Raw genomic sequence first — 23,478 nt, forward strand, 5'->3', positions numbered from 1 at the left:
AAAGTTATAAATACGGCAGTATTAAAAAAATTACAAAACCAATGTGAAACAAAGGAAATCATTCCAAAAACATCTTTAGGATTCCGAGCAAATCACTCAATTAATCAGTGTGTAAATTTCTTAGTTAATGAGGTAAACCACAACAGAAGAAGCAAAAAATTAACAGGAATCATATTTGTCGATCTGGCCAGTGCCTATAACAATGTTAAAACAGAAACTCTGATTAAAATTCTAGAAGAAAGTGAAATATCTTTAGACATCATAAGATGGATAGCGGAGTTCTTGAACAATCGCACCATCGAAATAACAACTGAGAATAAGACGATAAAAAAGCTAGTGTCGGACAGCCTCCCCCAAGGGGGTGTACTATCCCTAACCCTTTTCAATATATACACAAAACAATTCCATGAGAAAAATAATTCAACACAGCCACACATAATCCAATACGCAGATGATTTCATGATCATACACCAAGCTAGTACCGCCGCAGAGTTACAAACGAAATTACAAAGATCACTAAACAGTTTCAAAGAGGAAGCAAACAAACTTCATTTACCTTCATAAACTTCATTTATGAACACAGACAAAACCAAATTTATGATATTTGGGAAAGCGTCACAACCTTTTACTCTACGAATTGATAACAATGAAATAGAAAGGGTTACCATTTACAAGTATCTGGGGACATGGATAGACGGAAACCTTAAGTTCAAAAAGCAAATAGACGAACTGAAAAACAAAGCTAGGAAAAGACTGAATGTAATCAGATGCATTTGCAACAAGAACAACAAACTAAACCCAAAAAAAACCATAACAATACATAGATCTATAGTAAGAGGAATTTTGGAACAAGGAGCATCATATACTGGAAATGCAAACAAAAGCTTAAGAAAATCCTTACAAACAATATCAAATCAATCGCTGAGAAAAATTACGGGCTGTACTAAAACAACACCAATTAATTCATTAATGGCCGTAGCAGCAGAAGTACCATTACATATTAGATGTAAATATTTAGCCACAAAGGAAGTGATTAAAACGATAGCGTACTCAAAAATACACCGTGATCAAATGTTGAACATTAGAGGTAACATCACAGACATGAAAAAAACATATTTTGAAAAAAATTATTTGGAAAACAAGGAGATGTTTGAAAAAATGGTGAACATAAAAGTAAACACAATCAGTAAAAGAATACATATAGATTGCGAAACAAAGGAAAACATAACAAAAAATATGCCACATGGCAAAATAATACTCAAACATAATTATGAAGAGAAGAAATCAAAAAGATATCAACAATCAAACCCATTATATATACTGATGGGAGTAGGATAGAGAACAACTGTGGAATAGGAATTTTCATAAAACAGCACGATAAACCAAAGCAATATATAGCATCCAAATTTAAATTAGAAAACGCAGTACCAATAACATCAGTAGAGATCACAGCCATACAAAAAGCACTAGAGCTAGCAATGGAGCAAAACATAAGAAACCCAACAATTTTCACGGACAGTCAAGCAGCATGCCACATAATTAAGAATGCTCAGGAAAATGCTTACATAGATGAAAATATGCTAAAAATATTAACTAATAGTGAAAAGATAAATGCAGATATTAAATGGTTACCGGCACATGTAAACATAGAAGGCAATGAGAAAGCGGATGAGCTAGCAAAGAAAGGAACCGTCTCCCAAAATATAATTAAAAACAAACTCAGCATCGCTGATACAACAACTATAATCAAAAGGAAAATGTTCAAAGAGGCGAAAAATTGGTACACAAACGAGTGCGAAAACAAAGGAAAAAAGTTTGAAGAATTCCAAAAAGAATTCACAACGGCACCATGGTACGAGCATATCCCACTCACAGCACACGAAGTTAAAACAATGAACAAAATTTTAACCGGCCATGATTTATCGAAATACTGGCTATCAGTTATGAAAATTGAGGAAAACGGAAGCTGCCAAACATGTAATGCACCGGACACCGGACGCCACAAAATATTCTACTGCAAAAAATATAAGAACATACGAGACAACAACCCATCCATTTCCTGGGAAAAGTTTAAAACAAATTGGAAGGAAAGATCTGGAAACACAATAAAAAAAATCATCAAATTCATGAACGAAGTGAACATAGAAATCTAAATACATAACAGTGAAAAGATGTCAACTCTAAAATATAAACACACAGACGGCCGTCAACATCATTCAACAAACAACAAACCAGCAAAATAATAATCCCGAACCAAGGCAGATGACTCTTGATAGTCGAAGTCCGAATAGAGAAAGTAAGCCTCTGAATGTGGGAGTTTTAGACAAGAGTCAAGACAATCATAGGAGGATACAATCTTTCTCGCTAAAAGAAGAAGAAGAAGACCACTCCTCATTGCTGCCGAAACTGCTGATGCGTCAGTTAATTTGGCGACATACCGCAGAAAATTGCGTAAAGAGTTGAATCCGCTACGTATTTCAGAAACAGCGTAAGTGATTTAGTGTGAAGTCGTATGTTGTGTAGTATGGTGTTCTAGTACACATTTCATCAAAATTCGCCATTTTTAGATTCATTCGTAACTTCCGTCTGAACAAAAGGTTGTTCAATTATGTGTTGCAGTTGATTGCATCGGAAATTACGCCTCTTCACAACAGAGGACTTACGGCAAAGGAGAAGCTAGCCGCGACGTTAAAGTTTTTGGCTCAAGGATCTTACCAGCAAGGAGTTGGTAATGATTTCACATTTTCAGAAGTCTTAGACGAGACTTTGAAAGTAATGGAGAAGCGATATGACTCAAATAATCTTTTCTAATATTATGCTTAGCGTTTTCATGTTTTCTGTATTTTACGGACGCTTGTGTGCTATGAAACAAAAAATAAAAAATGTTCGAACTATGGTTAAAAGACTGATAGTTATCATTCAAGTTTATTTTTACACTAAATATGCACTAACATTTATGCACTTCAATCCATGCATAATTACACAAAACAACCTTATCGAAAACAGGGATCAGCGATAGTTAAATGACACAATGATAAGAAATTATTAGAAATGGAACTATAAAAAAATTTACTAACTTGTATGACAAACATTTATTAAAATGAAAAAATATAAATATGGAAGGTGCAAGGTTTAAGTATAATTTATAGTTAAATATGTAAAGTTCATGAAATACATTAAGGGATATTTAAAGCAGTTGTGAGAAAAAAATTCAAAATTAAATAGAAACTAGAAAATAAATTAAATAGAAATAATTATTATTTTTGGGTATTTTTTAAAAAAGCTAAAATTTCTTGCTGGAAATTTAATGTGCCATTAACGAATGTTCGTGCTAACTCATTTAAGCTTTCCAGATTATTGATGATCCTTTCGTTTTGTTCTATGACTGTTTGCGTGAAGTCTGGGCCTGTATTTCGTGTTTGTGGTCCTGTTTCAATTTGGTTGTTTTTCTTTTCTTGTTGGCTTCTGGTATGTTCTGGTATGTTGCTCTGATGTTGGTCTTCTGTTATGCTGATGGGTGAATTCCGAATGTCAATAATTTTTTTTCTGGTGTGGAGGTTCGTTGGATAGTCCGGCTTGCTGTTCTTTTGTTTCTATTCCCAGCGAGGATGATACTCCAATGCAAATCGAATCAGGTACAGTAGCCAGACTTTTATCTAAATTTGAAATTGCCAATACGCGTTCAACGAAATCGTCAATTGTACTAAATTTTCCCACTCCTCCACCTGTCATGTTCTGCTGTTTTTTATTTTCCGTTAGTTTTCTTTTTGTGTTATATTTCTTTTCAATCCAAGCCTATTACAGAATTATAAAGATAACAAGCAGAGGTTGCATAAAACACTTCTACCATCACTTTTTGATGTATACTCACTCTTTGCCATTCTTTTCCTGATTTCGAGGGTGGTCCTAATGCATTTAATTGCACAGCCACTTCGTCCCAAAAACTAGCCTGCGTGTTTTTGGTTGTACCCCTTGCCATATCAGGATTTTGCTCCATGATGTCTAGCAGCTTCAGGTGTTGCATTTTCGAGGCCCGTCCTGATTGTCGCCTGCGATGCAAATATATTTTTGTAACAAAAATATATTGAAAATAATTTTAAACACTTACTTAGGGTCGTCTTTATTTTCACTCATGTTTAATTTATGTTTTTTCACTGTAACGTATAGCAAGAGTACGAGGAGCACGTCTGACCACGTTGACTGATAATTGCGGAATAAGAAGCACACGGTATGGTTATTATCGGAAAACGTGTGCATCATTTGTTATGCTTTCTTCCACGTATTTATGTTGGGTATCGTATTCAACGATATTACAGCGTTTCGATTTATAACGCTGCCACAGTTCATTGCTCTGGTTGTAGGATCGGTTTGGGAAACTTCCGCTTCGGCCTCCTATGCCTCCTATTGCTTGATTTTCTTAGAATTGCTGTTGTGTGCTGAAAGTGTGTAGTGTGTATCTATGCGTAAAATATTAACAATAACACACGCGGTTGTTTCATTTTCCTTTTTTTTAACAAACACAAGCAATACGGTAGAGCGGTCTATATGCTAAAAAAATACGTTCATCATTCGTTTCTTCAGATATACGGCCTGGCCGTCCCTACACTAATAATTAAAAAAAAATCATTTGTGTCATTCAATTTTTCAATACAATTTAGGCTGGTGGTCTATAAGGCAGCGGTGCAGGTAATGCACAAATTCAGAAAAAAAATTTATTGCCGGATGCATTCTACAAGTGTGAAGTGAAAGAGGAATCTAAAATGATGCGTGCGATATGCATATTCATTGTTCATGTTTACGCTCACCTTGCCGCGCCTTGCCGTCTCGCTTGTGTGTGCGAGATAGGATTGGGGTTATTTTTCGTTTATGGTTTGAAGAAAGAACGTAATAGATACACAGATGGAGACATGATCCATGCTGCAGAAAGGTTAAGCAGGACACCTCTGTCAACATCATGGTTAACTGCTTTGTAGTTAGAATGCGTGTGCGTACAGAAGAACGATAGATAATTATTTGTATAATTTTAGAATAGATGTAATATTACACATTCCCCAGAATTCTAAAAATGCACATTTTTAAACTAAGTTTTACAAAAATGTCGTTTGCATATCCGTTTCGTCCAATTTATTTGTTATATAGGATAGAAAATTCATCAATAAGTTCATTTGTTAATTTTAACGACTGGGTCTGACGGGTAGTTAAATAAACGATCGTCACGAGCGTACGCGATACAAATTAACAGTCGTTTATTCAACTGCTTGAAACTTTTACCCGTGTTCCTTATGGGTCGTGACGACTAGTCGTTAACTGTTCTAACAGTCGTTAATTCTAACAGAAATTTTTAACAAATGAATTCGGTTCATGCAAAATGAATTTTTAACGACTGTTGAAATCTGTTAACTGCTTGGCGATCCCGGCTATTATGTCAATTGATACATGGAGGAGCATTATAAACAGAAAGAAGAACACAGCGCCTGGGTCAGACAAAATATCGTATGATATACTAAAGAATTTAAGCGATGCAACCACAGAAGTTATAGTAAGGGACATTAATGAAATGTGGAGAAAAGGGATAATAAGAAAAAGCCTGAAAACCATAAAGGTTGTACCAATCCCTAAACCAGGTAAAGACGTCAGAGATGTCAGAAACCTGAGGTCAATTGCCCTGGTACCCACCATTGTTAAGGCAGTAAACACACAAGTGCATAACATCCTACTGCAAACAATGAATAAAAAAAACAGATTTATGCCAGATTCCTCTTTTGGTTTTAGAAAGAATTGCGCAACAACATCAGCGATAAACTTAATGGTTAACCAGATTTGCAACAACAACGCAAAATCGAAAATCACTGGTATCGTTTTTATTGATATAAAAAGCGCGTACAACAGTGTTAACACCAATAAGTTATTGGAAATAATGGGTGCATTCATGATCCCAACAGCAGCGATCAGGTGGATTGGTGCGTTCCTGCACAAGAGAATCATAGAGGTCTCGATAAAGGGTAAAATCGTCAGACGAATAGTTTCAAATGGTTTGCCTCAGGGAGACATCCTCTCACCCACACTTTTCAACATCTATACGAGCGACTGCCATGTACCAAACAGCAATGAGATTATTCAGTTTGCCGACGATTTTGCCATCATACAATCTGGTGTCTCAGTGCATTCCGTAACTACCAAGCTGCAGAATGCAGTAAGGGGTTTTGTAAGAGAAATCCACAACCTGGACCTGAGCATAAATACGGAAAAATGCTGCCTGATGACCTTCCCGAATTGTGACAACCGTATTAAGGTAACCATCGATGAGGAAACGGTCAAGCATAGCAGCAGCTACAAATTTCTGGGGATTACTATCGACCAGAAATTTAAATTCCATGAACACATAGACGCTCTGAAAGAAAAGGCAGCGAGTGGATTGAACGCGTTTAAAGTAATATGTAGCAAGCATATAATCAGTCCAGAAAAAACTATGATGGTTCACAGATCATTAATACGAGGGACCTTCGAGTATGGTGCAGCATGTATAATGAGAGCAAATAAAGGTAAAATTCTCTCTATAAATACAATTTTACATCAGTCCTTAAGAAGGGTCACGGGCCAAAACGACACCGGTGAATACACTCTTGGCAATAGCTGGGGAAATGCCTTTTCAAATAAGATGCAAGTTGCTAGCGACCAAAGAACTGGCTAAGGCAATAGCGCATTCCCCGGCAAGTAGAGCAGTACTGGCCAAAAGAGCTCCCCACATTAGCAAAAGACATCTATCTGGGCAAAAGAAACTGTTGCTAAATCACAGGCCTCGGTACGAGCGCATGATTACATACGATTACAACAGCGCGACTAACTGCTTAGCCACTATTCCGATAAAGACAGAAATCCAAACAGCACAAGGCATTAGAAAAATGACAACCCGAAGGCCTTACTAGAAATATGTAAGGAAATAATTCGGGAAAGAGAAAATCAGTACCATATATATATACGTATGGAAGCATAACCGAAGAAGGATCCGCAATTGGAATCGTGTTTGTGGATAGATCGAGCAACCAAATAAACAACATGGTTTTCAACTTTAAAATCGAAAACCAGTGCTCAATATGTACGGTAGAGCTGCTAGCCATTGACAAGGCGTTAGAACTGGCTATCGAGCGACACATAGACCACCCGGTTCTTTTTACGGATAGTCAATCGGCATGCCATATCCTAAAAAAGGCAAGCAAAAATCTTTTTAATGATGAATTAGTCAACAAAATATTGTACAACTGCACATACTTGGAGGCTGAGGTGCAATGGATTCCCAGCCATATAGGCATCCTCCACAATGAAAAAGCAGACGAGCAAGCTAGAAGAGGGACTACTAGCTCAAACGTGTTATCCAACAAAACACGATTAAAAGACGTTTTGAGCGGCCTTGAGCAGGAAATGAATGAGGAAACCAATGAGTGATACCAAAAGGCATGTGCTACCAAGGGTAGGAAATACCAACGTTTTCAAGACCGGTGGTACCCAAAAGCTTGGTATCTAAACTACTCAATCCCAGCTAAAGCTATCAAAGTATTGAACAGGCTGATAGCCGGGCACAATTACGGAAATTATTGGTTACATGTCATGAAAATAGTTCCCGAGGGCATTTGTAATGTCTGTGATGTTCCAGATATGTAATGTCTGTGATGTTCCAGACATGTAATGTCTGTGATGTTCCAGACACGGCAACGCATAAAGTCTTCTATTGCGACAAATTCAAACTAGAGAGAGACGAGAATACGGACATAAACGAGGAAAAGTTCATTCAGTTTTGGAAAACAAAAAACCTACAAAAAATTTAAGACGAAAGACGTTTACAATTTTATCACCAACAACAGAATGGTCATATAAAACTGTGCTTAGTTTTCACAAACAGGTAATACCTCCCATGAGATTCGCAATCAACCTCTAAAACCGAGTAAGCCCGGGATAAGGCTGATCGGTTGCGATCACATCCCAGTTTAAATCGCTAGGGAAATCATCAATCAAAGGGCTTTCTCAGGAAGTACGAGTTACCAACACTACATAGTAAACAGATCAGACCAAACAAGAAGACGTCACACAGACTGCTCCACAACAACGAATCGCAAGGGTTCCCGGAGGGGCACAAACCTAACAAAGCAGTTAATTCTACAGTTTTTCAGTTTCCACAATCGGGACATATAATTATGTAGGCGACGCGTGTTCATTAGTTTAAAGTACAAAACTTTTTATTAATGACGACTCGTTGCTTACAGTTGAGTTGCTCGATACAAACTGAAACTTTAATTCTAAGCTAATCCTACTTGTTGTGCCTAACCGATGGTGTTTGGTGCAGCGTGGCATGATGGTGTCGGATGGCGAACGGGGTCCAGAACTGCTGAGTTGTCGTCTGGTCCGGTCTGGACGACAACCGTGGGAAATGTTGCACTGTTCTAGGTGTCGTATGACGGTCGCTTGTCATAGGCACATAACTATATGGTCTAAGTTGCTGGTCTCTATTTTACAGTGATTGAGTCTTGTGGATTACTTGTTGAAGGCCCAGGAAGCTGGATTCGATAAGCGGACCAAAGCAGAATCACACAGAAGAAGAAGAAGAAGAAGAAGAAGAACCCTTCCCTGATCTCAGTTGCTTCTTGCGACGAACGATTGTTAGCACGATTAGTTGTTGGAATGGAGAGGCTTTGGCTAATATTATCTCCATGAATATTCACATCTTGGCACTCGATGCACATATTGTGCAACAAGCATGTGGTTTTGGCAATCATTGCCATGTGATCTGGGGTTACCTGCAGCTCCGTTTTCAAACATCGCCATTTAGACACTAGTATTCCAAAAGCACACTCAACACAGCGTCTAGCTGTGCTTAACATTGTGTTGAAATGTAGTTTGGTCTGATCGTCTACACTAGTTTCCGGATAGGGACGCAATAAAAAAGTTTTCGGTGGATATCCTTGATCACCTATAAAAAGATGAGGCATATCCATACTTGTTCCCGGAAGAGGTTTGGGAGGTGGGATGTTAAGGCGATCCGATCTCATCAATTCGTACAGTTTGAACGAGTTGAATACGCCACTATCGCTCCCGTACTCGCCCACATCGATAGCTATAAACTTGCAGCTGGCATCTGCGACAGCTTGCAAATGTATAGCAATTTTTTTTGTAATTATAATACAATGTTCCAGAGTTTGCTGCCGCCTTCGACCTGATGTGTTTGCCATCTACGGCTCCAAGACAATTAGGAAATTTGCACTTTTCTTGAAACTCTTGTGCAATATTGTTAAACATCGCCGTTGTTGGGAAAGGGAGGAACTCCTGTGTTGAGTAGAATCGTGGACGTTTACTTTTCTTGATAAATCAACTTTATTTTTTGTGTATAAGTTGAGTTTATAAAAAGCTAGTATCTTCCTCACCACGATTGCATAGCTACTGGCAGACCGGATCCCTTTCTACGCAAACTTTCTCTTCCTTTTTACCGGATCTCGATCAGCGCACGCATGTCCTTCCCACGTATCTCGTTTATATCGTCGGGTCGAGGTGCGGTCGTTCTCAACATCCTGGTTGAGTTCCTGCCAGATTGCTTCACATGTTTCATACACAATTTTGCCTATTGTGTTATGTGCCATACAAAAGCTGAAGGACATCGATTTAAATGTTATTCCAGTTGATAAAAACCTAGAAATAGAGAGAAATATAACAATTACAAATTTTCAATTAACGTTTGGATGGCAATGGGTTATGACAATTAACAAAAGAGCGTATAACCAGATGAATAAAGTGAAACCAATGTAATCTAATAATATAAAAAAATTGTTTCATGGACTGTCGCTAAAAACAAATGGCGAAATCTGCGGGACACGTACCCACTTGGCAAAAGTCGTACGACATCGAGGCTAATTAGCCGGCCTATTAAAGGCTATCTAGCAACTTAGATAGCCTCGTTCGTGGATCGTTCGCGGGGGTGGGGGAATCGGGTACAGGGGGCGGGGCGTATGCCGTATGTACGCTTGTATATATATATGAGAAATCTTTACACTTTGTTTTTTTTTCTTTAATTCATTTCGAGTGTTAAAATGCGTACCTCTCAAGACGTCGAATATTCAGCACTCTCTCCGATGTGATTTGTCCTGCCATCCTGCGGTTTAACTCCGGCTTCACTCTTTCCGCTTCACGGCCAAACTCTTTCCATCAGCTGATCGACTCGATGGGATTCACTACGCACAAAACACATGGATTAGAATTAATTCACTTATCACAATCACTAGTTTTCACATTACTTACCGGAGCAAAGAATCACTTCACAAAACACGATAACGCTTGCGCACACACCTCCGCCTCCAGCAAAGGCCAAACTCATATGAATACGCCAAAGACAGGGCAAAAGCAATTTTGCAGTGAAAGAAAGGAGACAGCGAAAAACAATATAGTGCCACACTCCTCGACAGGCTTCAAAGTGTGGAACCAAAATTGTCTAACACTTCGAGTATGGGACCGTTCAGGTGTGGGGTGGGTTGGTGACGCAGGTTGCGGTGAGGGTTTACATAGAATATGGGAGCGTGTGTGAGTAAGGTAGGGTGGTGGAGTGAGAGTTTGTCGCACGATCGCTCGAAAGTGAGGGTCAGGGGAAGCGAGAATGAAGAAATTTCCCCTCCTCTCATGCGATTTCTGCCAAGTGTGTGGCGGGCGTCATACCAATTTGTTTGTTGGTGAAGGAGGACGCCCGTTGCTACCACCGGCAGCATTCACTGGAGCTGAACAACAGTGGCGATATTGTATCAGTACAGAAGATCCGACAGGAGGAGCGTGCGCTTACCATCCGTATGTGGCAGGAGCAGTGGGACGTTGACGCTGCAGCACCACATGCGTCGAGGTTTGTTCGTTGGGCGCATCGTGTCATTCCTGACATAGAGCAATGGCACTCGCGGAAGCACGGACATTTAAACTTCGCGTTGGCACAGGTATTGTCCGGACATGGTTTTTCCGTGATTACCTGTGTCGCATGCGGTTTGCATCGTCCCCGGATTGTCCCCGCTGTTCTTACGAAGCGGATAATGATTAACACCCGATGTTCCACTGTTCGGCGTTCGCTGCCTATCGTCAACATCTCCTGGGTGGGGGAGGTTTTGAGGAGCTTAGCCCGGACAACCTGATGTCCTATCTACTCCAGGATTAGGCTTCCTGGAGCACCCTCACGGAGCTGGCTGTGCATGTAACATCTGTGCTTCAGCGACGGTGGAACGAGGTGCGTGCCAATATGGCGGCTGCTAACGCGACCAATAGTCAATCGGCCATGCTGCCTACCAGAAACCGGTGAAGTAATGAAGCGCGACAACGTAACCATGTCCTTGCCCGCGAGCATACCCAGGCTGCAAAGAACGCATAAAAAGACCGATTTTTTGTGTTTATACCACTGATTAGCGAGTTGACTAGTTTTAAAATCGTTTTTAATGCATAAAAAGCGGAAAATCATCGTGAAATCATGTATAAAGATAATTTCCCAATTTTATGCGTAAGTTTTGTGCACAACCAGACGAATTAGCAACAATTTTCATTTTTAAGCCAACATCTTCGGGAATTGTTGTTGTTGTTGTTGGTATTTGTGCTTGGCGTCTGTTATTGTTTTGATTCAGAACCGACGAGCCATCCAAAGGAAGTGAACTTAACAAACAGACAGGAAATCCAAGTGTTTCTTTTATAAACTGCTTTTGATTGCCGTGAAAAAGTCAAGTCCTGTTATTATGGGAGACCAATTTACAAAACGGGTCAAATACAATTCATACTTGTATCGTTATCGCGATGAAACCGCACGCCGGTCAGCTTCATCAAAGCAGGAGGAGGAAGAGCTAGCTGCAGAAAACGCTACAAATGGTATGTGATATAGAAATGTTATGTTTTTCCATGTTTTAATACGACGTCTGTTTTGATATACAGTTATTCCAAACAATCAAAATATGGATGCTGCGCCAATACCTCAAACTTCAGACGAAACTGGACATCATGTCGATGAAGCAGTACTCGAATCAATCGAAACGATGGATGAATCTGACAACGAAGTTGAGGCCTATTTAGTTGAAAGCTCTGATGATGAGCTAATGTACGAAGATCGCACAGATGGTTATTGTGTCGAAACCGCTTTACGTCGATGGGCAATAACTACGAATCAAACTTATGATTCCATAAGTCAGGTTATGGAAATCATACGTAACGTGAGTACCTGTAAGCTTCCAAAAGATGCTAGAACTTTGCTGAAGACCAATAGGAATGTCTCTAACAAAATTGTAACGATCAACGGAAGCCAGTACTGGTATCATGGCATAAAACAGCGTCTGCTGGATCACCTTAGGTGAGTAGCCAATATACGTTGTTTTAAAACTGGTTGCTTAAAAACTGCTTCGATTTGCTTTTCTATTTGCAGCGATATAAACCTCCACTCGTGTTGTAAGTTGCTGCTTAATGTTTCTATTGATGGATTGCCCATATTTAGAAGCAGCAATCTACAATTTTGGCCAATATTGATAAACGTTCATAACATACCGGACGTGCCAGTTATGACCGTTGCAGTCTACAGCGGATCCACAAAACCAGGAAACATCGAACAATTTCTTCAACCCTTCGTAGATGAAATGAATTTTCTCACAAAAAATGGCATTATCATCAACAGCAGAAAGTTCAACGTTGAATTACGTGCGATTATAGCTGATTCACCTGCGCGAGCGTACATTAAAGGTAAAACCACAAAAATTACATTGTTCATTGCATAGGATCTAATACATTTTTTCCAATAGGAGTTGCTGGTTTCAATGCACGACATGGCTGCTTGAAGTGCACCACGGTAGGAAGAAGCCTGAATAGAAGAACTGCATTCTCTACCCATAGTGGACCAGATCGAACAGATGAGGGGTTCAGAATGCGCATTTATGGTGAGCATCACAAAATTGATTCACCATTGTTAAAGTTAGAGAATTTTGACATGGTGAAGCAAGTAATTGTTGCAGATCCATTGCATCTGTTAGATTTAGGAATAGGCAGACGAACAGTCGTTAGCTTCATGGAAGGAAAATTTGGCATAACAAAAAAATTAAGTCGCACACAAATCAACAATGCGTCTGCAATATTGATCAACATTAAATTACCTTATGAGATACATAGGAAGTTTCGTCCTTTAAATGATTATAAACACTGGAAAGGCTCAGAATATGCCTCATTCTTGTTTTACGCCAGTATTGTGGTACTCCGAGAGATAATGTATGACGAACAATACCAACACTTTATGTTGTTCTTTTGCAGCATTACACTGCTTTCTTCTAATGTTTACAAAGCACATTGGCCATTAGCGAACAGTTTGCTTCGAATTTATGTACAAGAATATGCCAAAATTTATGGCCCAGAATTTGTATCGAGCAATGTACACAATTTATTACATGTTTTTAATGACGTACAACAATTTGGTCCACTTTCCAGCATTTCATCTTACCCATTTGAAAACCATTTGCAACACTTAAAACGTTCATTGCGAAATGGCTGGAAATGTTTAGAGCAGGTGATTAACAGATTATCCGAAAGGGATGTTTATATTACTCGTCAAACTAATGAAAGCTTAAATTATCCTTCTCTTCATTACAAAGCTGGAAAAGTTGCGTTGCATGTCCGAAAAGCCTTTTTACTAACAAATGGCGAACGTAACGAATGGTTTTTGACTAAATGCGGTAAAGTTTGTCAATATATAACGGCACACCAAGAAGAATCCAACATAGTAATCGTTGGAAAGAAGTTATCAAGAACTATCGATCATTTTGATTATCCTCTGAATTCAAAATTCATGCATATACATCGTGGAAACTTGGCCAATGTTGAACAAACAAACTCCGATCTTACCATTGACGACATTAAATGTAAATTGGTAATTATTGATCTTTCTCGAGAAAATGATTATCTTTTTGTTCCCTTGGTCCATACGCTAGTAGAATAATATGTAATAGATTGTAACAAATTGTATGACAAATAAAAATACGATGCGATACGTGTGGTTATAGTCGTTTTTCTTTAATTCGAAAGTAGAAGTATATAGAAGTTATTCTACATATGTCGATGTCGATGGTGCGTGGATTTTCTTTTTCCTGACAAATGTAGCCTTTGATCAGCATGCTTCAGCTTATTTTGAAAGAAACATTTGATTTTTTGTGTTGTCGGAGTTACTCCGTGGAATGTTCCAATGTTTTTAAATAATGATAAAATATTTACATAACGACACAAGGGAATCTTGTTGTTTGGATATCCGATACCCGTCCAGCTCATCTCCGTCGTAAATGCTCTTCCGAAAATTATGTCCATTGCCTCATGCAACCTCTCTTCGGAACTATCGGTTGGTAATTGGCATTCCAAATAGTTCTTCATTTCTTGCTTGTATTCCTGTACTGTAAGTTGTTTTTCTAATTCTTCCAACTTTTCTTTAGTGGAAATTGGTTCCCAATCGAATGTAGATGCTGGTACCAATCCCGGGCGAGGAGAAAGTTTATCAAGGATCAAATCCAGCTTGGCTTTTATCACGCTCTGGTTTTTCTCCAACGACGTCACTTTTGTGTTGATTAAATTTTCTAGGTCCTGTTGCTGTTTCTGTATTGTGTTTACTTTTTCCATTACCGCGTCTATTTTCTTTTCCATGGAGTCCATTTCTGTTTGTGTTCTGTATGTAGCACTCGGTGGTTTAGATGTTGAAGCCATTGGTGCCCGGTTAATGTGTGTGAGGTTTGACGACTGAGGTTTGGGTACATTGGAGATGCTGCGTAACGGAATGCATTGAGAATCACTATTTTCTGAATGATGGTCGATTCGAGAATTATGATCGTTGTCTTCGCCTGTTAGTTTTGCCAACAAATTGGCATGCAGCTTTGGTTGTGGGGTTTGAGCTGTAACACAATAACAAAAAGAAGAAAAATACAGTTTCCCGATTCTACCAGAAGAGGTGAAAGTATCTCCTTGGGATCAAAACTTCTATAAAAGATACACACACGCATTACAAACACACACGATTAGATTTACCTGCAGTCTGAGGCATTTCTGATAGAACATATCTACCGTTGCTCATTTTAAGATGTACTACTTTGCGTTGTGTACTATAATAAAGGGGTATAGAAAATGTTAATTAATTGTTGGCTTACGTTATTGAAATACAATACATACTTTTCCATTTTGCTGTATGATGGCTTTTATTGGTTTCCTATTGCTCTGATGTCAACACAGCCGTACGGACCAACTGGATCGAGCGCTACGCTTCGCACGTAACATTCATGTAAGTATAAGTTCAAATCTCCTTTACTGTAATAATCATATGGCATGAACAACACTAAAAAAAGAACACACTCTATCAATACCGACTCTCTGTAATACCGACCACCCAATTCCGATACATGAGGATGAATAGGAGAGAAAAAAGATGAAAGAGAAGTAAACAAACTTGTTTTTGCTTTTTTATTTTCTTCCAAAATTTGACAGATATTTGCCAAGACACGTACATATTTAAGGTACACCATGACATGGCAGTCGGTCCGATGAGGTGTTATTAAGACGTCTTTTAGTGGTCTTTTTATGGGTAAAAAGACCACAAAAAGACGTCTTTTTATATGACGTTTGTAGCTTGGGTAGTCGTCGCACTGGCCCTCCTAAACGCCACCAACGTTGGCGAATTTTGCTAGAAGGGCCATCGCGAGGGAACGGGTAAGACGATATCGAGCGCGAATCCGGCTCTTGCAGCAACAACAGCGGGAGCAGCAAGAGGTGGATCATACTTCTTCGGCGGACTTAATTGTTAGTGCTGAGAGTAGCAGTGACCAATCACGACGGACACACATGTCGTCCGATGAGGAAGTTGCCGTCACTGCTGCTACAACATCTGGGCGCTAAAGCAGCATCTAATACTGCGGCGCGGTGCAGAGCACCCATTCAGTGAAGCCATCGGTTCTACGAGCGTCACCGGGATAACTACAAGCGGAACTAAGTGTCCGAGGGTTAATGCCCGTTATAAGGACCAGACCCCATCCCCCTACCATGCCGCACGGTAATATGTGGGGGAGAAGCGGGCTGCGCACATCGTGGGGTTTAGTCGGTAGAAATCCGGCATGCGGTTCTGCGTGTATTTTTCGAAGATTTCGCACGATGTTAAAAAAAGCCGGTACAGTTGAAATCTGCAGTTAGATAGAGGCGGTTAAGGGCGACTGATACGATTGTTGCAATCGAAGTGTACATGCGGTGTTGCGACATGATTACAAACGAAGACACGATAGTGATCCGGCGGTTGTAGGACCATATGACGGAATTCAGGTAGAAGGTATACGCATCGTGAATGCCAGGTTGCCAGCCGGAACAGTTCAAGTCTGCAGTTGGATAGAGGAGGTTAAGGGCGACTGATACGAATGCGGTAGAACGGAATCGCAGAATACACGCGGTATTGAGGCTTGGTTACAAACTAAGACGCAATTTTAAGCCTGCGGAAGTGAGTCTATATGCTCTTGTGTGATGGAATATTCTCTCTTGAAAAAGAGAAGCATGATGCGATTTGCTTGCAGCAGATCAATAGAGACGAATAGGCGGTTGAAAAAAAAAGTAAAAAGAGATGTAGCGACCGTGCCCGCAACGACTTGTCGCCACGTGTAGATATAATACGCTAGCACGAACGAGCGATCGGGACGACGGAAGGCGGCTGATATAAAAACGAGCGATCGGGAAGGCGGCTATTAGATGAACGATCGATTGGGATGATGGAAGGAGGCGAACATGAATTATTCTGGTGTGGACATAGCATGCGTGTAGAGGGATTGTAGTGAAATAAACGATATAATTGTGTAGCAGCCTATGCATATGGTGACAGCGGTGGGATAGCAGATTCGCCTTTTGGGCAAAGCATTTTGAACAAATATCGCAGGTGTACGGCTTTTCGCCGGTATGCACTCGTACGTGCCGCTTAAAGTCTTCCTTGTTTTTGAAGTTTTTTCAGGCACCTACCGCACTTAATACAGTGGAAAGGACAGAATTTCATGTGGAACATGTTATTGAAGATGCATCAGAGGCAGAGGATCATTCCGCAGATGAATTACTGCATGTGGATTCTAGCGAGGTGCAAAATTCAAACATCTATGAGAAAGGAAAAGAAATTATGGAACCGATGAGGGTCATGTCTAAAACCGCTACTGAACATGTTTTGGATTTAACATCAGACATACTTTCTGCAAGTGCTCTTCAAGAAGGGTCAGTAGATCCCAGTGTAAATAATGTAGTGAAAAGCCTAGAATTTCATGTGGAACATGTTATTGAAGATGCACCAGAGGCAGAGGATCATTCCGCAGATGAATTACTGCATGTGGATTCTAGCGAAGTGCAACATTCAAACATCTGTGAGAAAGGAAAATAAATTATGGTACCGATGGGGGTCATGTCTAAAACCGCTACTGAACATGTTTTGGATTTAACATCAGACATACTTTCTGCAAGTGCTCTTCAAGAAGGGTCAGTAAATCCCTGTGTAAATAATGTAAATAATATTTATAAATAAAAGCCTAGAATTTCATGTGGAACATGTTATTGAAGATGCACCAGAGGCAGAGGATCATTCCGCAGATGAATTACTGCATGTGGATTCTAGCGAGGTGCAAAATTCAAACATCTGTGAGAAAGGAAAAGAAATTACAAACTATTTGGAGAGGACCGTACGAAGCAGTAGAAATATCCAGCGACCAAACTTGCGTAGTTAAAAATGGAAGAAAGTTGGAAAAATTGCATAACAACAGATTGAAGAAATTTTTAGAGTAATCAATAAGTGAAGTATGGTAACAACGGAAACAAAAATTGTTGTGTAAGTTTCTAATGTGAATTTGTAGATTTAAGGAAAGTTAAAAAAAAGGCGACTTTACGATAATCCATCCGTATGACACTGAAATACTATGCGCTAACACTAGAATAAAGGCGTTCCACGATACACAATACAAAGCTGCAAACACGACATTGCACCGAGGAGTTGATGATAACAGTGGGTTGAACTGAAGAAGCTGAAGATTGAATGATGAGATACGGGAACATAAATAGCTATAGCCGGAAACTTCGCTGGATGTAGACGAAGGTGGCATGACCACATCCAGACGATACTGACGGAGTTCAGGCGAAAAGTAGACGCGTCGCAAATATCTGGTTACCAGCCGGTACCCGGTTGAGAGAGACGCGCGAACCGTCGTGGTGAACGGACGCGTTTCGTACGAACTGCCTGTACGCACATTACGGGTGACCGTATGATGCGTGTGCTGCGTTACCAATACTTACATACTAATTACAATCTTAACCTAGTTTATACTTATGAACTAATTTCTTAACTCTACAGCGAGCTCTTGTTCGAGTACACGTGTGCTGATACGCATACACGCATACTGATTAAAACTGAGATAAACTGAGATAATTGACTGAATCCTGATTTATAAGAGCAATACGTCGAAAAACGCGCGACAACAACACGCGTCGAACGGTGTGTCGATTGTGAGAATCGGTGCAGAACTGTACCGGTTACACTTTAGAAAATTTTATGAAAATTTCATAACTTGTGTCGCGTACGCCAGCAGCAGCAGCAACATCAACAGCAGTGCCAGCAGCAGCAGTGTGTACAACAACATCAGCAGTGTGTACAACAACGGCAATCGATTTTGCGTTAGGCTTCGGTTCCGGATTCGTTCAACGTACCAGCTCAACAAGAGGAGCGATGATCGACGATGGTGAAGGGACGCGCCGCACAACAACAGCGACAACATCAACATCAGCAGCAGTCAAGTCAACAGCAGCTGCCAAGTCAGCAGCGTAGTCAACAACAACAGGCACCAGTGCAGCAGCGTTAGGCTTATCGCCAGAAGCCTCGACCTGACGTCATCAGGGTCGTGACCTGACATCACGTGCTCGGATCAGGGTCCCGCGACTTGTTGCACAGCGTCTAGATGACAATACGGTCATCATTGGCAACACACGCTGCCGCATGTGATAAATGGAGATCCAGAGTGCCGGGGACAAAAGATGTTATCGCTATGGGGAGAGGGGTCATATTGCTGCAAACTGCAAGGGCATTGACAGGCACTCAAATTGTCTGAAGTCCGAAGTTGCAGACCACAATGCCAAGCAATGTGAGGCAATGCCCAAATGCATCATTTGTAGTGAAACCCACATCATCGGGTTCGCACGGTGCGCCCATCACTGGTGTATCCAATGGTTGACACGGTTCCTTCGTCGTCAGCAGCGATTAAAGCTCTTCAGTTAAACGCGTCCCGGAGCAGAATAGCTCAGGATCTCATGCTGCAGTTTGCGCGTGAGGAAGGAGTAGACGCGATCATAGCGTCGGAAATATACCGGTGTCCAGACAACGACGGCCCATCTGGGAAAGCAGCCATAATAGTCACCGGCATGCGTCCCACCCAACGTATATAGGGCAGCTCCGTGCCTGGGATGGTAGCTGCAGATATTGGTGGCATAACATTTATTAGCTGTTACGCTACCCCAAGTGTAACTAACGAAGAGTTTGCAGCATTCGTTGATGCAGTCTACGCCGAAGCCAGGGCTCATCCGCACGTCGTGGTTTTAAAGCGTGGCACCAGCATTGGGGATGCGCTCGCACTAAGGACAAGGAAGAGGAACTACTTACTACCATCGATCTTCTCGACCTTGTGGTGTTGAACGGTGGACAGAGACTAACGTTTGTGGGCAATGGTATAGCTAGGGAGAGTGTTGTCGATGTAACCTTTGCGAGTTCGGCTATAGCTCGCCACAATGATTGGTGTGTGTTGGATAAGCTTTCGCCAAGTGACCACCGATAGATACGGTACACTGTGAGCGATGTACTGTGGTGGTGTAATAGAATGTCCGAAGCAGGGAACACTGTGATCTACAGGAACTCACCAGAACTCATACTCATTACACGAACTTATACGACAGTCTCATTACACGAACTTACATTAGTTGCTCTTAAGATACCTCCGCGCAAACACCTCGTAACCGTAACCCACGTAAACGTTAAAATAAATTGTGAACTAAATACGAACTATAAACATTTCTTGGTGACCCCGACGTGATTGTTAAAAGAGTGTTAAAACTGTAGTGTGAACACTATTAAGTGCGAATAAATTCGCAATGAAGAAAGCGACTAAAGCGGACAGCGCTCCCGTAGAAGAGGATCATGCGGCCTCATGGGGACGTCAGCTGCTAGCCATTGAAAGGTCGATGGCGTACATCGTAAAGTATGCAAATGGTGTCCAGGAAGACGCGTTACCATCCATTGCAGAATTAGAGGCAAGACATGAGGCCTTAGAAATATTTTACAAGCAAGCAAATGACATATTGCTTCTAATCGAAGGAGCGTCGACCGGAGAAAGTCGACGCATGATCATCGTGGACAGCTACGTTGTAACGAAAGGCCGGTTGAAACATCTAATCCAGGTTGGAATGGAACGACAGCAAGCGCAGCGGCAGCGAGAACGAGAGCAAGATAAAGGGTCATCGGCCAACAGCACATTACACACGAGTAACGGTAGTGCCGATATACTGCCCAAGCTTGAACTGCCTAAATTCAACGGCGCAGCAACACAGTGGATTGCGTTTAAAACCCGGTTCGAGAAGCGGATCGGGCACTTGTTCGAGGATGCAGATAAGTATGCGTACCTTTCGAATGCAATGGGAGCGTTCGAACCCGGCAAAAATGCTTGCGAAGCCTTTGAAAATGCTGGCATGTCCTTTGAAGCAGCGTGGGTTAAATTAGAAGAGCGGTTCTACAAAAGGCGAACGGCGTTCGAAGGACATTTTGACAATCTGCTTAGAATTAAACGCATCAAAACACCTAGCACCAAGTCCATAATGGCGCTAATCGATGCGGTTGATACAACGATTGCTGCAGCTAAGCAAATTGTGGATGATTCCAGCGAAAAGATCGACTGGATAGCTAACGGTTTGATAGTGTCCATTGTAAAGGATCGCCTAGATGAGAAAACGCTTGAAGAGATAGAAACGGACATGAGTTGCAAAAAGGTGTACACCTGGAGTGAACTGAAGGAAATGCTAGAGAACATTAGTCAGCAACGTGTGATGGTGAACACATTCGAATCTAGCAAACCATCTACCTCTTCAAAATCGTCTATGAGCGTAACGACGAAGCATACGGCCCAAGAACTCCCTAGATGTATCAAATGCAAACGGGGTGATCATCGACTATGGGGCTGTTCGGAATTCATCGCGATGGACGTTAAGGAGCGACGCGAATTTACCCGTAACAATGAGAGGTGCTTCAACTGCCTGGGAGGAAGACATTTGGCGACGAAGTGTAAATCAATGCATCGGTGCAGTTCGTGCAATGGTGCACACCACTCTCTACTACACATGGCACACTGGGAATCAACAGGAGCAACGAAACCGTATGAACAGGTCCGACCCGATGGACCGACTCGACCATCATCATGACTAGCAGAACAGGAGGACTACGTATTACTAGCAACAGCGATCGTCAAAGTACAAGGAGCATCGACCTGGCATGAATTAAGATGCCTTCTTGATTCAGGAAGCCAGGTGGAAGCAATCACTGCGGAAGCTGCAGACGTCTTGGGCATCGAGCCACGTACAATCGATGCAAAACTACATGGAATAGGGGGGGCCACGATGGTAAGCTCGATACTATCTACAACCATTTGCTCATGCGTATCAAATTTTAGATTGGATGTCGATCTCATGGTAGTCCCTCACATATTAAACGACCAGCCGTACTTGAACTTCGAAAAAGATGACATCGGAGTACCTCAAAATTTAAAACTAGTAGATCCTCACTTCTACAAGAAGGGTCGCATTGAGGTCCTGCTTGGAGCAAGAATCATGGCGCAAATCATTGGACCGCGAATCGTAAGTCTAAAACCACAGCTATGTTTACAAGAATCCAAAATGGGTTGGATTATGCACGGAGCATTTAAGATTCGTAAGGTTATGGGTATTCTAAGTACGGCATCAAATGAACACCATGAACTGGCAAACTGTGAATTGTCAAAACTAATAGAGAGGTTCTGGGTAGTTGAGGAAGTTACACTAGATTCGAGAGATACATGCACAAGCGATGAGATAGAATACCATTTTCATAAAACCACTCATTTAACTCAGGATGGTAGATTTATAGTACGCATCCCCTTACTAAAAGATCCAAACACGTTAGGAGAATCCTATCAGCGGGCAGTGAAACGGTTCCATACTCTAGAGGGTCGGCTAGCATATTCACCAGATACGTACATGGAGTACAAAAGATTCATGGAAGAGTACCTGAATCTAGGCCATTGGTTTTGATTGAGCCAAGGGATATGTACAAGGTAAAATATTTCATCCCACATTCGTATGTCACAAAACTTTCGTCCTCTTCTACAAAACTGAGGGTGGTTTTCGATGCTAGCGCAAAAACCACAAACAACACATCACTGAATGACATACAAAAAACTGGTCCCAACGTTCAACGAGAGCTGTTCGACCTTCTAATTGATTTCCGTATGCACACCAAGGTGCTTACCGCAGACATTGTCAAGATGTACAGACAAGTCCTAGTGGCTGAAGAAGATAGTTGGCTGCAATGCATTCTCTGGAGGGCCAACCCAAAAGAACCTTTAAGAGCATACAGATTATTAACTGTAACCTATGGAGAAGCTGCATCATCGTACTTGGCATGTAGGTCTCTCAATGAAGTAGGTGAACGACTGAAATCCACCAACCCGAAGATTGCTAACGCTATAACGCATAACTTCTACGTCGATAACCTAATGATTGGGGCGGCCGATAGTGAAGAACTTTCTCTATTGAAGGAGGGAATTGAATTGGCACTAGTATCCCATGGATTCCCGTTAAAAAAATGGGCAACAAACGACATCGAATTATTGCAAACCATACCACAACAAGATCGCGAAAGCACCACTCGAATAGGTGATTTTGACACTATACAAACATTAGGAGTTATCTGGTCACCTTCAGAAGACATTTTCAAACTCAAGGCATATGAAGTCAAACAAAAAGATGAAGGAAGTCTTACAAAAAGACAACTATTCGCTGAGGTCTTACAGATGTATGACCCAATCGGCTTAATGCAGCCCATCATCGTGATGGGAAAGATTATTATGCAGGATCTATGGCGAGAAAAATTGGTTGGGATGATAAGGTTTCTAATGATGCATATCAAAAATGGAAAACACTCAAAGAGCAGTTATCAATATTACAAGATGTTAGTATCCCACGAATGGCCGTGCAAAGTAATCCAAAAAAACTGACAGTTTATGGATTCTCTGATGCGTCAAAGAAAGCATATGGATGCGCAATCTACTTACAGTATGAAGAGAATCAAGTGAAAAGAACCACACTGTTATGCTCGAAATCCAGAGTGGCACCAGTAAAAGAAATCACTTTACCAAGATTAGAATTGCTGGTAGCTGTGCTTTTGGCGGAATTGAT

The 23,478-nt window shown here is 41.0% G+C and overlaps 2 protein-coding genes across 2 annotated transcripts; one reads left to right on the forward strand and one right to left on the reverse strand.

Moving 5' to 3' along the window:
- Window positions 1-11,363: 11,363 nt before the first annotated feature.
- LOC125768857 (uncharacterized) lies at window positions 11,364-13,969 on the forward strand. Its single transcript, XM_049437112.1, has 4 exons — window positions 11,364-11,868; window positions 11,932-12,343; window positions 12,416-12,726; window positions 12,786-13,969. Exons 1-4 carry the CDS (start codon window positions 11,739-11,741, stop codon window positions 13,967-13,969), a joined length of 2,037 nt encoding a protein of 678 aa, XP_049293069.1. The 5' UTR covers window positions 11,364-11,738.
- Window positions 13,970-14,039: 70 nt separating this feature from the next.
- On the reverse strand, window positions 14,040-15,633 carry LOC125769361 (uncharacterized). Its single transcript, XM_049438059.1, has 3 exons — window positions 15,181-15,633; window positions 15,040-15,113; window positions 14,040-14,906 (listed from the first exon to the last, which is right to left on the reverse strand). Exons 1-3 carry the CDS (start codon window positions 15,186-15,188, stop codon window positions 14,077-14,079), a joined length of 912 nt encoding a protein of 303 aa, XP_049294016.1. The 5' UTR covers window positions 15,189-15,633; the 3' UTR covers window positions 14,040-14,076.
- Window positions 15,634-23,478: the final 7,845 nt, after the last annotated feature.

The sequence above is a fragment of the Anopheles funestus genome, chromosome X (genome assembly GCF_943734845.2).
Source record: "Anopheles funestus chromosome X, idAnoFuneDA-416_04, whole genome shotgun sequence".
NCBI classification, from domain to species: domain Eukaryota; kingdom Metazoa; phylum Arthropoda; class Insecta; order Diptera; family Culicidae; genus Anopheles; species Anopheles funestus.

Excerpts from the sequence above, each read along its gene's own strand:
- LOC125768857 (XM_049437112.1), top strand. The coding sequence starts at position 11,739 with ATGGGAGACCAATTTACAAAACGGGTCAAATACAATTCATACTTGTAT. Across the intron at positions 12,344-12,415 it reads CGTCTGCTGGATCACCTTAG|CGATATAAACCTCCACTCGT; the intron begins GTGAGTAGCCAA and ends TTCTATTTGCAG. Across the intron at positions 12,727-12,785 it reads TGCGCGAGCGTACATTAAAG|GAGTTGCTGGTTTCAATGCA; the intron begins GTAAAACCACAA and ends TTTTTCCAATAG.
- LOC125769361 (XM_049438059.1), bottom strand. Across the intron at positions 14,907-15,039 it reads AGAAATGCCTCAGACTGCAG|CTCAAACCCCACAACCAAAG; the intron begins GTAAATCTAATC and ends ATTGTGTTACAG.